Source organism: Chelon labrosus (genome assembly GCF_963514085.1).
Source record: "Chelon labrosus genome assembly, chromosome: 12".
In the NCBI taxonomy this organism is placed as follows: domain Eukaryota; kingdom Metazoa; phylum Chordata; class Actinopteri; order Mugiliformes; family Mugilidae; genus Chelon; species Chelon labrosus.
Genome location: NC_140345.1, coordinates 15,473,727 through 15,487,176, shown reverse-complemented (window position 1 = coordinate 15,487,176; position 13,450 = coordinate 15,473,727). Strand labels below are relative to the sequence as shown.

General features: G+C 42.9%; 1 protein-coding gene across 3 annotated transcripts in view; it reads left to right on the top strand.

Annotated features, from left to right (window-relative positions):
* Window positions 1-13,114, top strand: part of LOC311497006 (focal adhesion kinase 1-like) — a 56,659-nt gene extending 43,545 nt beyond the window's left edge. For 2 of the 3 annotated variants that reach the window (XM_084557089.1, XM_084557088.1), the window contains 10 exons: window positions 1,797-1,874; window positions 1,982-2,170; window positions 2,621-2,746; window positions 6,018-6,080; window positions 8,136-8,175; window positions 8,944-9,047; window positions 10,107-10,262; window positions 10,409-10,489; window positions 10,605-10,690; window positions 10,830-13,114. In XM_084557089.1, the coding sequence (XP_084413215.1) occupies window positions 1,797-1,874; window positions 1,982-2,170; window positions 2,621-2,746; window positions 6,018-6,080; window positions 8,136-8,175; window positions 8,944-9,047; window positions 10,107-10,262; window positions 10,409-10,489; window positions 10,605-10,690; window positions 10,830-10,956 (1,050 nt within the window). In that variant the 3' untranslated portion in view covers window positions 10,957-13,114. The remainder of the gene's footprint in view (window positions 1-1,796; window positions 1,875-1,981; window positions 2,171-2,620; window positions 2,747-6,017; window positions 6,081-8,135; window positions 8,176-8,943; window positions 9,048-10,106; window positions 10,263-10,408; window positions 10,490-10,604; window positions 10,691-10,829) is intronic. The other variant, XM_084557090.1, reaches the window with a different exon arrangement.
* The last annotated feature ends 336 nt before the right edge of the window (window positions 13,115-13,450 follow it).

Sequence of the window (13,450 nt, the reverse complement as noted above, 5' to 3'; positions counted from 1 at the left end):
TTAATTACACTGTGCTACTCAGAATTCCCTCAGGTTCTTCGGGGAGTTGTGTGTTGGGACTACAGGCGTATAATAGGGGCATGCATCTCACAATGTTTATTAGTTTAAAAAAAAAAAAAAAAAAAGAATCCCTCGTACGGTGCGTCCAAAACTTGCTGCCCTATAATGACTTAATTTTCAAATCACAACATATGTTTAAATGCCAGTGGTCATTAATAAAAGAAGGTAAACTGATATTATATATTTCTTTTAGATGGTTTGTTTAGCTCCAATCCAGATGCAGTTTGGCACGTCTATTCTGACATCATCCCTGTTGTTGGAGATTCCCATACATAAATAACCATACATATTTATCCAATGCAAAGCACATCGTTGTGGAGACACATATTTGCTTATAGCATGAGCAGATGAACAGAGATATAAAAAAAGCAAATACGGCTGCAGTGCTCATGCTTGGATGTCGAGTGTGCACCGGCTACCAGTGTCATGTGGCACATGTGCGAGACTAAACTTCTGCTCCATTTACTTGTTGACCTGACAGTGCATCTCTGAAGCGTGATGATACTGACCAGACCTGGTTCATGTTGCTTTGCAAAACCATTTATTTTTTTATTTGGTCGCTCACTCATAAAATCAAGTCGTCATCCAAAAGTCTCCAGACTTCTTCTCATTCTGGTGTGAAAGTTTTGTCTAAATTAACCCCCAGTCGGTTGTCCTTGTGTTTATCTTTCTGTTATAAACTGGATATTGCCAGGTAATCCTGACTCTCTGAGGATTTACCACAACAGAGATGTGAATCTACTTTCTGCACATTTAAACTTCCAAGATATAAGTTTGTTCTTACAAAAGACCATGTCCTTCCGCGAGTGAGTTGTTCACAAACCTGCTGTACGTTTCTGTCTGTTGGCCTGACTAGTTTTTGTCTCGTCTTCAGTGTCTCTTTGTCCTTTCTCCCCCCTTCCCTTCCTGCTTTCTTTCCTTGCCCCTTCTTCTTGTCTTTCTTTGCCGTCTTCCTGCTTCGCTCACTGTCTGTCTTTGTGTCTGTCTTGCTGTCGGAGGTGTGGTCCAGACAAAGCTACTATGAGAGACTGTGGAAGGTAGAGGTTGCAACACGGTGGTGTTAGAAATCGGCTCTGAAGTCAAAGTCATTTTTAAAGGGACAACTGTTCATACACTTTCAGCAGCTTCATCTCCACCAGTCAACAGAAGAAACAACCCTGTGGGTTCACCAAGCACTTCTGTTTTTAGCCGGACAAAGAATAGAAAAAAAAAAACGCATCAAGACTCGCTGTCCTCTACTAAACTCGGTTCTTTCACAACAGGCTCTGTTTGGGAATGTTTCACACTTGTGTCATGCAGCCTGGTCTGCAACAGTACAGCCACCCCAGTGCTTGAAAGAGAGGTCTTTGGTGAACATGCAACTCTCTGTTTACACACCTGCATCACATCTAACCAGTGATCAACAGCTCATGAGTATAACACAGTTTTACCGCAGTAATCCATGGATGTTGTTGTTTGTTACGTAACCGTTACACTAACAGCTTGCTGGGTTCTGCAGCCCTGTGGGTGTTCCCTGTTTTGATTGACAGCTAACCCAGCCACACAAACAGCTCCTGGGGGTTTGTGTGTTTGATTGTCTGAGTGACCCAGTGTCCTGTCTTCTAACGTTTAGTTAAGGGGAAAAACATGATCCAACACAACAACTGTAATTTAGTTTTTCCCTCTTCTTTCTATTTCTCAACCTCTACCTTCTCTGTCTTTCTATCCTTTTTTCCTCTATCTGTCTCTGTCTGTAGCCGAGTAGACCAGGATATCCCAGCCCTCGCTCGAGTGAAGGTTTTTACCCCAGCCCCCAGCATCCTGGACACTACCAGGTATGTAAAAAAAACATTTTACATTAGTGTAATTACAAAATGGTTTCAGCAATCTGGACATACAAAGTGAATAACCTCATCGTGTGTGTGTGTGTGTGTGTTGTCAGATGGCAGGGTATCCAGGCCCTCACACCCTCCCCTCTGTGCCCAGCGCCCTGTACCCTCCTCAAGCCGCGATGCTGGACACGCACCACGCACACACGCACCCCCGCCACCACGTCCACGCACACTCGCACGCGCAGCACCTTCCCCATCCGCACGGACAGGACATGGCGCTGTGGGGCTCTGCGATGGAGGTAGGAGACCGATTTATACACTCATGCTCATGCACACACAGATATGCACACACGGGTAAGTCGTGACATGATGGAAAGACAGAAGTTTGCTGTTTCAACTCAGTCAACCACATACCCAGTTGTACTTATTATTTTATTCTCAAACAAAGAGAGGTCAATGTTATTTGAGTCTTTTTACGTTTTTTAATTGGTAAGCTCAAAGAATGAGCAGTTTCACACATTTACTTAAAAGACAAGGCGTGTGAGTCATCGATGTCTTTTACTTTTAGTGTGCATGCGTCCACCATCTCAGTCCAGCCTCTCATCAGTCTGGTGTTTATGTCTGTTTGTCTTATTTGTGTGTACGTGTGCACGTTTCTCTTCATGTCTATGTCTGCCGTGTGCATGTCTGTTATGCTATGCTTGTCTTTTGTTGCACATTTGTGTGTGTGTGTGTGTGTCTGTGTGTAGGACAGGGCAGTAGACATGCAGCAGTGTGTAGGCCAGCAGTGCCTGTTAATGGAGGAACAGCTGATGATACAACAGCAGCAGATGGAGGAGGATCAGAGGTGGCTGGAACAGGAGGAAAGGCTGCTGGTAACACACACAGCACAGCACATCACAGCACACACACAGTGGAAAATGCAATACAGAGGCTGTAAAAGTATGTTTGGATTTAGTTTGAAATACTTTCTGCTGTTAGTGGCATGATAAGTGAAATAAAAGTTAATTTGTATTTCAGAGCCTTTCTGAAATAAAAAAAAAAAGACCAGTTTCATTTTTAATACATCATTAAAACAGCATAAACACAACACATCTCCATAGTTATAAACATGTCTATCAGGAGTAACTGCTTCATTTTAAGAGCTCTGATGTATTATTTTTCTTCTTCGCTGTTTTTATTTTATTTTTTTGTGATGTTCTGCATGGCACACTGTGCTCACTGTAAGCCAAGTATGTCTTGTTTACTTGCTGTTTGTCTTTACATAGTGCATGTTGTCAGTTTTTTTGTTTTTACAACTGAATTAATTGGCATACATAAAAAAAACGTTCCTCTCATGAATTATTATATTTCATTATTAATACACTGCAAAATAGGCAAAACATCTTAAACAATCTGACAACAGCAGCATTTCAAATGCTTTAAAGCGAGGAAACTCAACAAGATGCAAAACGGAAGTCCACACAAATACTGAGACGCTGTGGGTAGCACAGACTACAGTGGAAATGTGCCAGATGACTCTAAAAAGGTGGAGAAACATGTGGTTGATGTGGTGGTTGTTGCCATGGTGTCTCATAAAGGTGTCTCATAAAGTCAGTCAAGTCTGACCGTGCTGGTGTAAAATACGTTTTAATTATTCCAGACGCCTGCTCATTCAGGTGTTTGTTAAGATTTCTTAACTTTAAAATTTCGACTATTTCCCTTGAGCCTTGATGTAATGGTGCCGTCATGGATGCCCTGCCTTGATCTCCTGCAGTCAGTGGACAATACATGCTTCAGTCTGATTAGAGTCATTCTGAACAGAAATGTAATGATCAAGTAAATGTGTTTACATAACCTTAAACATTAATCAGAATGTAGGATTTCTGACATGTGGAAAATGGTGCTGCTCGCTTTAATGTGTCAGAGGAACAAGTTGTTTTTCCCAACACTGAATTCATTCAATAGAATAAGAAGCTCATAACGGATCCAACGGTGCTGCCCACATCAGTTCCAGCTTTGTTCATCTTTTCGTCTTCTCACACACGAGCATTTTGACAAATTTTTGACGCTTTCAAAACAAAATGTTGTCGGCCACATAGCTGGTCTGTTTATCTACCGCCACGTCGCCTGATGTTTACCCTACATTGAGCAAACGTGTGCAGAAAGAATGTATTTATTCGACCTAGAGCTAAACAATTGGCCGAGCATCCACATGATTATTATTAGGCGCTAATCTTTACTTATTAAAGCTTTACACCTCCCCTCTCAATGTGGCCATTCTGCTCTGACTTACGTGGTAAATCATTTTTATCCTGATTGTCAGAGGAATGCTAGTGTCCATGTAAACACAGCAAGAGCACACAGCTTTAGATTAGTTAGGCAACGTAACAAATGCACATTATTTGGGTTAAACATGTCAGCCACGTTTTGTGAGCTGCTCTCTGCTTCAGATTCATCCTGAATCAATTTCTACCAAAGTGCATTGATTTGTAACTAGAGATCAGCTACAGTACATCTGGTTTAGTGTTAGGAGTTTTTTCGAATCTTCGTTACAACTTGTATTGGAAACGTCACATAGAACTTGTAAAAATGTGTCTCTACCTGCTCTTTACATATTTTTTTTGAAAATTACTTACATGTAGTAAGCCGTGTCTCCTTGCCGTGAATCTTAGCAACTGTTTTCCAGTTGTTCTACAGTGCACAGACTCGGACAAAGAAAAGATGAATGAACGCAGGCTTTGATGCTGTCTGAGAGATCTATGGTGTGTTATTTCTGAAAGAAAGACTCGGGGGACAGAAAGACGAGGTTGTCTAGAGGGAGGAACGTTTTATGTTGGATGCATTTTTCTGTGAACAGTGATTAAAGGAGATGTCTGGGTTTTTTTTTGTTTTTTTTTTGCTCAAGAATTTTATTGTGCGTGTTTGTGTGTCTGTGTGTGTGAGAGCGAGAGTTTGTAGGCAGGTGTGGCCTGAGTGAATTCCAGGCTAATGATAGGCTTACAGAATCTGACAGCCCAGTCAACAGTCTGTCTTTGACCCACAACCACCGACTGACAACACACAAGGTTACTGAAAAGCTGAGGAAGCGTTAAGTGTGTGTGTGTGTGTTTGTGCGCGTGCACATGCGTCTTAGGCTGGCTGTTTTTTTTTTTTTTTCTAACACTGTCACATCAGGGAGGGACGAGAGGAGGGGTGGGAGAGAGAGGGAGGAGAAAAAAACAGAAGGGTTTGGGAAAGAAGGGTATATCTGCTCGTATACTGACAGCTCGTTGGCAGCGTGCTCCGTCCCTCCTCCTCCTCCTCCTCCTCCTCTTCTCCTTCCCTCTCTCCCTCCGTGCGTCAGAGTCAGATATAAGTATGCTGGATGCAGGAAGTTGGAGTTGAATCTGTATTCTTCTCTTGATTAATCTGCTGGCACAGACCAGGATTTAGGAAAGCAGACAGACAGGGCAAAAAAATAAAAAAATCAGGCAGCCTTAGAGAGAAACTGTAAGATAAGGAGAAGAGACACAACACGTCAGACAGCTCGGACTTAAACGATTCATCAGGCAACTTTGATGAACTCCATGGCAATGCTGGTCTTCAAGTCCTGTCTCGGAAAACTGGTATGTGAGGATGGGATGTGGGAGGTCGGCTGGATGGATGTTTGTTTCTTAGCTGGTGTTTGTTTTTACTTGGGTTGCGTTGCTGTTTAGTCATAAAAAGTCATCAGTGTAAAACATTGTTCTTAACTTTTTGTGGATTTTTGGATCCCGCAGATTTGTGTTGCTGATGTATTTATTTATTGTAGTTATTTCCTTATTCAGTTAGTCATTTTAAGACTTTGGACTCTGGAAGTTGGAGGGTTGGCCTCCAAATATATTGTGTGAATCTCGGTTTAGGTGAATGAGTCTGAAACACATATGGGACCAGTGTGACCCCAGTGTGGGACATAGAGCTGACAGCACGGCTTAAAAGGGTTTCGTCTCAAAGAGTAACCAAGGAATCAAAGCTCTAACTCCGCCTGAAAGCCTGGAACAGATAATCAATCTGGCACAACTGTAATTACCGCTCTTCAAATCTGTCTCTGTAAATCTCTCAAAGTAATCATGAAGTATGACCATCTCTAAACTTCAGTATGTTGCTATAAGGAGATCTAAGGTTTGCGTTTATTTGTGTTTTTAGAAACCAGACACAAGAAGCTCGAGAGGGAGTCTGGACAGAGAGGAAGGTGGACTCCAACCACCGGTAAGTTACTTTTTACTAATAGCTGTCTTCTTTCACTGTCCAAAATCATGACTCAACACCCTACTATGAAGGGAAGTTATTTTCCTGAAGTGTTTGTGTTTTTAAAAGTCAAGGAGGATGTCTGATAAAGACAAACGGCGACGGACGTCCGTGTTATGGTCAGACTCGCTGCGATTGGCCGCAGCACCGTGTTTGTTTTAGTTGGAGCCGAGGGGATTGATCCAGCGACAGGAAGTGACCTGTTGGGGATGGAGGGGGGTGTCAGCGATGCGGGGTCGATGGATTCTCACAGTATCTCTGGATATTAATAGACGACTGTTGCGAGAAAACAAAGTTGTCCCTTTAGGCAGCTTTCCGTCTCTCTCTGCCCAAGTTTGACCATCTGTCAGCAAATCTGGTCAGTGTTGGAAGCCTTGAGATTGTCGTTATAGCATATAGGATGATGATAAGCCGCATTTAGAAATGAGACTATTTGTTTTTAGTGTTGATTAGTAAGTTGACTAGTAAGTCGTAGTAAACTGAATATATTTGGGTTTAGGACAAGTCAATAAATGACCAAAACTGCAGTTCCTTGAGTGGCCACTTGAGGCATGGTGCAAAAGCGAGCCGATCCCCATACACCTTCGATTTAAGATGCCCAGAAATAAACACGTTTACAGCTTGGAACAAGAACAGTTTTGATTAAAATTTAATTAAACCGGTCAGGTCTTAACTTAACTGATAATGGCGTGGTAGCTTTGTTTGACCGGGTGGGCGGCATCACACGTCCCAAGCTGTCTGCATAAGTGTTACTTGTGCACCTCAACGCCACTCCTGCACCATCTCTTTGACCATCATTGACTTAAATTAGCCTTTTTTTTTTCTTTCCTGACATTTTACCAAACCATTAAAGCTGCAGTGCAGATTTCTATTTTTTTTCTGTCCACCCCCCTTCTGGCACAGAGAGTAACACAGTCTGTGATTAGTGTAATCAGCACACATCACATTCACTTATTTGTTAAAGTCTGCTGCTTTAATTGTTTGTGAAAGACGACATTCTTGGCCTTCGCATTTGTGATCACTTAAGAGAGCTAACCACATAATTTTTAAATTGCACACGCTGATGTAACTCAAATAACATGCTCGGTGACTTCTGCACGACAGCGAAACATACTGGTGGTTATATGCTGTGAACACCCAGGTGGTGCAGAAACATCTCTTCTTCTCTGTCGAAATTATGTTTCTCTTGAAGCCCCTGGTTTCTTCATTCTGGATCTAAATAATGTTGTAGATCAGAGCTTTTGTTCAACTTCACCCCAAACCTGGACACCAGAGCTGAACCCTCAGCTGCACGTTGATGTCTGTGATTTCCCCCGATGCCAGCAGAAGTTGCTGTAGAAGTCTGAAGTTGCCATGGGCCAGATATTTCCGTCTCTGTAATTCATCTCTCTTGCTTGTCTTCCTCCTCCTCCTCCTCCTCCTCCTCCCATGGAATGGTTGTGGTTTGTGGTGGGAAAATCTCCCTCGTTTGTGTGTGTGTGGATGTAAATTGCTGTAGTGGAGTATTTTTGGGTGTTGGTGGTTGTCAAACCGCAACACTCTGATGGCACAGAGGCTTTCCAATCCCTCCGTGCTGTTTTCTCACACAGAGAAAACAAGAAAGACGCAGCAATAGTACGACTGTGGAAATATGTAACATGCCTGGCACCGCAAGACGGCTTGTGGCAACAAATTGTTGTTCACGACCATCAAATCATAAAGACAGGCTGCAGGAATCTCTTCCAGTTTTTAAAGAGTAGCTCTAACAAAGGACACATTTATTTTTTTTTTTGTCATCCCTGTGTAATCACACAGAATACTTCAGTTAAGTAACACAGTACTAGACCACACACACCACTGAAAACACACTCCACGACTGGAGACGTCTGTGAACACGCTGTGTGCAAATTGAGACTCGGTGTTGTGTGACAAGAAAATTAAATTGGATTCCTTCATGTTTCGGAGACCGCTGGTGGTGATGCTCTAATTTCTTGAGACTGTGCACTTGCTAACCCAATGTTTTGTTTGTTTGTGCAGACAGGAAACCAGCACATATACCAGCCCGTCGGCAAAGCAGGTAATAGACAAGCCTCCATAATTAGCGTTGCGTAACTATCATTGTTTTATTCTCTCTTGCTTTTTTTATCTTCTAAAATTTGCAGCTCACACATCTACCACTCACTATACAGATTATGTATCTCCCTCTCTCTTTCTGGCTAATGCGCAGAAGAACGAGTGTCAGTTTGTGTGTTTCATCGTCCGTCTGCAGAGTTTAGTCTGCGGACACGATGTGACAGATCTGATTGTGAACTCTGCAGCCTTTCTGTCTGCTTGTGAGCAAAACCAACCTCTGTTTATATGGACTCAGACAGCGTGTCAAACTCAATATGTTGTGTGCTCCGAGCGTAAATACGCCAAACGTGCGTTTAGAGCGCCGAGCACGGAGAGCAGAGAAAAACATTCAGCTTGAAATAGATTTCCAGCGTGATCATTTTGCAGTTTGGATAGCGTAGGTTTTTATATATCAAGAACTTATTAAATCTATTTTCCTCATTTATTACTTTTATACTCAATCAGTCAATCAACATGTTGCTTTTCAGATTCTAAATGTTTAATGCATTGATTTTTGGGCTGTGTTGGATTTTGGGCGTTTTTCATAGATGTTACTACGTGAGATCAGGAAGAAAAGTATTCATTAGTTGCATCCTTATATGGATGTTGATGATCAGCCTTCGACTTTAAACTGAGAGCTGCTGAGGAGCCAAAGCTGAATCTGTCCACAGCTTGTTACGAAACTATAAAACTTTTAGAAGTAATTTAGATTTTTATACGCTGTTTCCTGCAGAGCATGTGGCACCCCCAAAGAAACCCCCTCGACCCGGGGCCCAGAGCCAGGTGGGCAGTCTGGCCTGCCTAAATACTGGAGACAGTTACAATGACGGAGTCAAGGTACACACACACGCACACACACAAGCATACATATGGTGATGTACACAAAAAACAAGAAATGTCCACATTCACTGTTATTAACACCTGAAACTACAGCACATGTGCACAAGAGTTAACAAATATACACACTGCACGTTTTATTAAATACTTTATTTAGCATTAATATTTTTCCTTTTTATCTTCTTTCCGTTGGCTGCTCCGTCTCTCCCTCCCCTCCTCCTCCTTCTCCTCCTCCTCCTCCTCCTCCTCCACTCTGCCTTACTGTTGACCCCTAGCCCTGGCGGGTAAGCAGCACACCGTCTGTGTGTGTTTACTGTGCGTCTTGTCTCCTCATGGATTCATTTAATCCTTCTCTCGATCCGTGATTTCTCTGTCCGACCAATCACATTCTGTAGCCTCAACATTTAAACACACTGATTTCATCCCTGCAGCTCCCTTTGTTGTGTCGATACCGGTCAGTTTTCTACTTTCTCTCGCGCTTTCCTCTCCAAACTAACACCAAGAGCTAATTGGTAATTATTTTAAAAGATATTTTCTGTGATTTGTCATAAATCAATAGAAACTCCCAGCTTTGATTTAGTTTTTAGATTTAGTTTGTCTCCGTCTATAGAGAGGACTGATAAAGCCTGTGTGACACTGCCACCTAGTGGAAAGATTAGAAAACTACACTTGATCATATCTGCCAAGTCAAAGCATGTCATAGAGCCAATTATCCTTCACATATTAATTCATTCAGTCATTCATCCATTCACTCACTTAGTCATTAATCCATTAAATTATCTCCATGGCTCACTTTGTTCTTTGTTCTGTGTTCCTTAGTGGCTTCTCTTCTTCCAAAAACGTTTGATTAACCGAGACGTGATTCACGTAAAGCTCTATCATGAAGCCAGATTTGTTGGGGGCAACTTTGATTATAAACGTTTTGTCGTCGGCATCTCCGTTATTTATACAGTCTCAGCCGCTTTTTTCTTCCATCAGCTCCCACTCCTCTGTCCCCGGGTGTCTGTTCATTCATTTTAGATGGCTACTCATTTTCTTTCTTTTCATCTCGTCGACCAGCTGCAGCCTCAGGAGATAAGCCCGCCCCCCACCGCCAACCTGGACCGCTCCAACGACAAAGTGTACGAGAACGTGACGGGACTGGTCAAAGCTGTGATCGAGATGTCGAGCAAGATTCAGCCCGCGCCTCCGGAGGAATATGTGCCCATGGTCAAGGTAACGCAGACTCTCTCACGAGTGCATCTCACTCCTCGGCATATTTTCAATTCTAATACTTTTGGCAAAGAACACAAAGAACATTTCTTATTCCAAATAAATTATAGATAGAGATAGATAATGTCTGTATATTGTTGTTGTTTCAGGATGTGGGTCTGGCGTTGAGGACGTTATTGGCCACAGTGGATGAGACTCTACCTCAACTCCCAGCCAGTACACACAGAGAGGTAGAAACTCTTCCCTTATGACACAAGCTGCAAATTGTTCGCGTTCCTTACTATCATAGGATGTTGTTGAAATCACAGCAGTGATCGCACAATTTTGTTTTTTATCCTGTCGCAGATCGAGATGGCACAAAAGCTGTTGAACTCTGACTTGGCGGAGCTGATTGGGAAAATGAAGTTAGCCCAACAATATGTGATGACCAGGTAGGTAACCAACACCGTCAGATTAGACAAAGACTAGATTTGGACACCTCAGAAAGGTTCAGTTAGTGACACAGCTCCTCTACCTTGACCGGTAAATCTCTGTTGTGTAACAAACGTCTATATTTGTGCCTCGTCCTAGTCTCCAGCAGGACTACAAGAAGCAGATGTTGACGGCGGCTCACGCCCTCGCCGTCGATGCCAAGAACCTCCTGGATGTCATCGACCAGTCCCGGCTCAAGATGATGGCCCAGTCCCGCCCACACTAGCCCTAAATCGGCCGAGCTGATCAACAGGAGAGGCTGCATCGGTATGGTCCCTGTTGGCAGTGGAGAACTATAGACTCCTGGGTTTATGACGTCTAGAGGTGCTTGCTTTACATCCGCGAGAGAACAATGGCTCTGACGTCCTGATAACAGTCTGTGAAGAATCATTAGGTGTTCAGTCCTGCGTTAGCCGAGCTAATCAGTTCATCTGGGATTAAAATCTCCACCACTGTGACTTTCATAACACAAGAACACAGCAAAAACACTTCCTGAATCAGGGACTTGGCAGCTTTGCTCTATTTGGACGCGAACACGGTGACGAGAGGAGGATTTTTAAACCGCGGTTTGCGGATCTGAGATGAGCCAGAGGTCAGAGCCGTAAAAAGGCTTAGAGACTTCTAACACTGACGTGGGATTTGGAGTTGTTGGCCTCAGGTGGATTGGCGGTCCTAGCGGGATACAGCTTTTTCAGCAATGCCATCAGAACCTGATCAGACTGCGACTGATCTGCAACATATCTGCATGAAACTTCACAGCGGGAATGGACTCAGACATCAGCCAGCAGCCATGTCACTACGTTAGTTGATGTTGATCATATGTTTTTGACTCCTGGTTGTGAACTCCCTTTTCCCCGACCTTCCCGTCATCATACGAGCAGATCGGGAAGTTTCCTGTTTGCCGTGCGGTGCTTCGAGTGGGTGTTCCCTGAAGAAAGCTCACAGGGCAACACAATCTTGGTTTGTTGCGGAGAATCAGCCTTCCCTCACTCACGTCTCCTACCTTCTCTCTCCTCCATCCATTCCCGTATTCCCTCCGTCTCACCAGGTTTTATTTATAGACTCAAATTGCAGAGGAGGAGAGGAAGGGGGGCGGGGGGAGACACACAGATTAAAACTCGAGGACAGTCTAGCAACGCTCTGCTGCCTGAAGACAAATAAACACACTCTCCTCTTCTTTTGTCTCTACTTTACATTTCCTATCTTTTCCTTCTTACTTGTCCTCTCTTCCTGCAGTCTTCCTCAGCTCTTCCTCTCTGAGCAGGTTTTAAAGACTCCAAATGTGAAGAAACCAACTCTGTCTGGGTAAACACCGCAGGCAGGAAACTCCCTACTGGCACTCATTTTATTCTACTCATATTTTTTTTTATTTTATTTTTTTTAAATCGGCTGGCTCCATGTTTTTTTGTTGTGTTGATCTCAGTGAGTCACAGTCCTCTTCCTCTGTCTGTAAAGCTGTAACTTGGAATACAATCAGATATTTAATCCTAGCAAGAGCAAACGTTTAAGAAGGGTGGATTCCGAGTTCGGTCTGAGTGACTGGACACTTGGAGGAAGAGGAGGCTATCATGTCTCAGACTGGTCACTGAGCTTGACTTAAACTGTTTCTGTGAGGACAGCGTCTCCTCTTCTTTGTTCTCTTCTCACATATAGTCCCAGTATCATTCAGATGTTCCCTCATACAAGAACTGGTGCCACGCCTGTCCAATCACCCACCAGTGGTGCAAAAAGTTTGTTTCCCGAGGACGCAAAACAAACCTCACACCTGGAACCTTTGTGCCGAGTTTCTGTCAGGTGCAATAGTTTAAAAACTTCCTTCCTAGCAGTGATCCCCGAGGAAGCATACGAACACATGAAATGTGGAGCCACACGACTCGTCTCGCAGACACAAAACACTGAACTGATAAGGAGCTGATCACATATCTTTGTTGAAACTGACCCCACGAGGAGTATGACATACTGCTACATGAAACAAACTGGTGACTGTACCAGTATAGCATGATATACTGCTATGGAGAAGAGCATATTTGCACAGCACCAAAAACCACATCCTAACTTTTTTTTTTTTTTTTTAAATCCTATTTTACCCAGATGGGATTTCCACATCTAGCCAGCAATGAAAAATGTTCAGATATCTGGGTGTTATAGGGATAAAAATGTGAACAAAAAAAAAAAACAACAAAACAATCTATTTTATCTCCTTGTTGTTGCGTAAATCTGCTCATGTTGGTATATTGTAAGCTATACTGGTGTGTATCACTGGTGAATTGTACAGAACTCGTACTAGTAAACACTGGTTTTTATTTTGTCTTCTGGGCTAAATCAGCCAACTTGTCAAATAGGAGGAAAAAAACAATGAAATAAAATAATGATGAAATGGAAAATCAGTCTTTCTGCATTCTTCTTCATGATGGACGGCAAAAACATTTAATTTCCATGTTCAGGGTTAGTTGTCGGGAGTACGTATTTCATCGTCTTTCCTGTGACCTTTTAACTAGTTTAGTACAACTCGACCTTCATCGTCCCATCTTGCCAACATCTGGTGCCATCATAGATAGTACGTCCTCCCCAGTGTTTGTGACAAATTTAGCATGATATTGGTTTGTAAAATATGCCAGTAAACCGCACTGATTTCAGTTTCAGGTTGGTTATTCAACAGACATTTCACCTTTCTGATCAAGCATAACATTATGACCATCTTCCTAATATTGTGCAGGTCT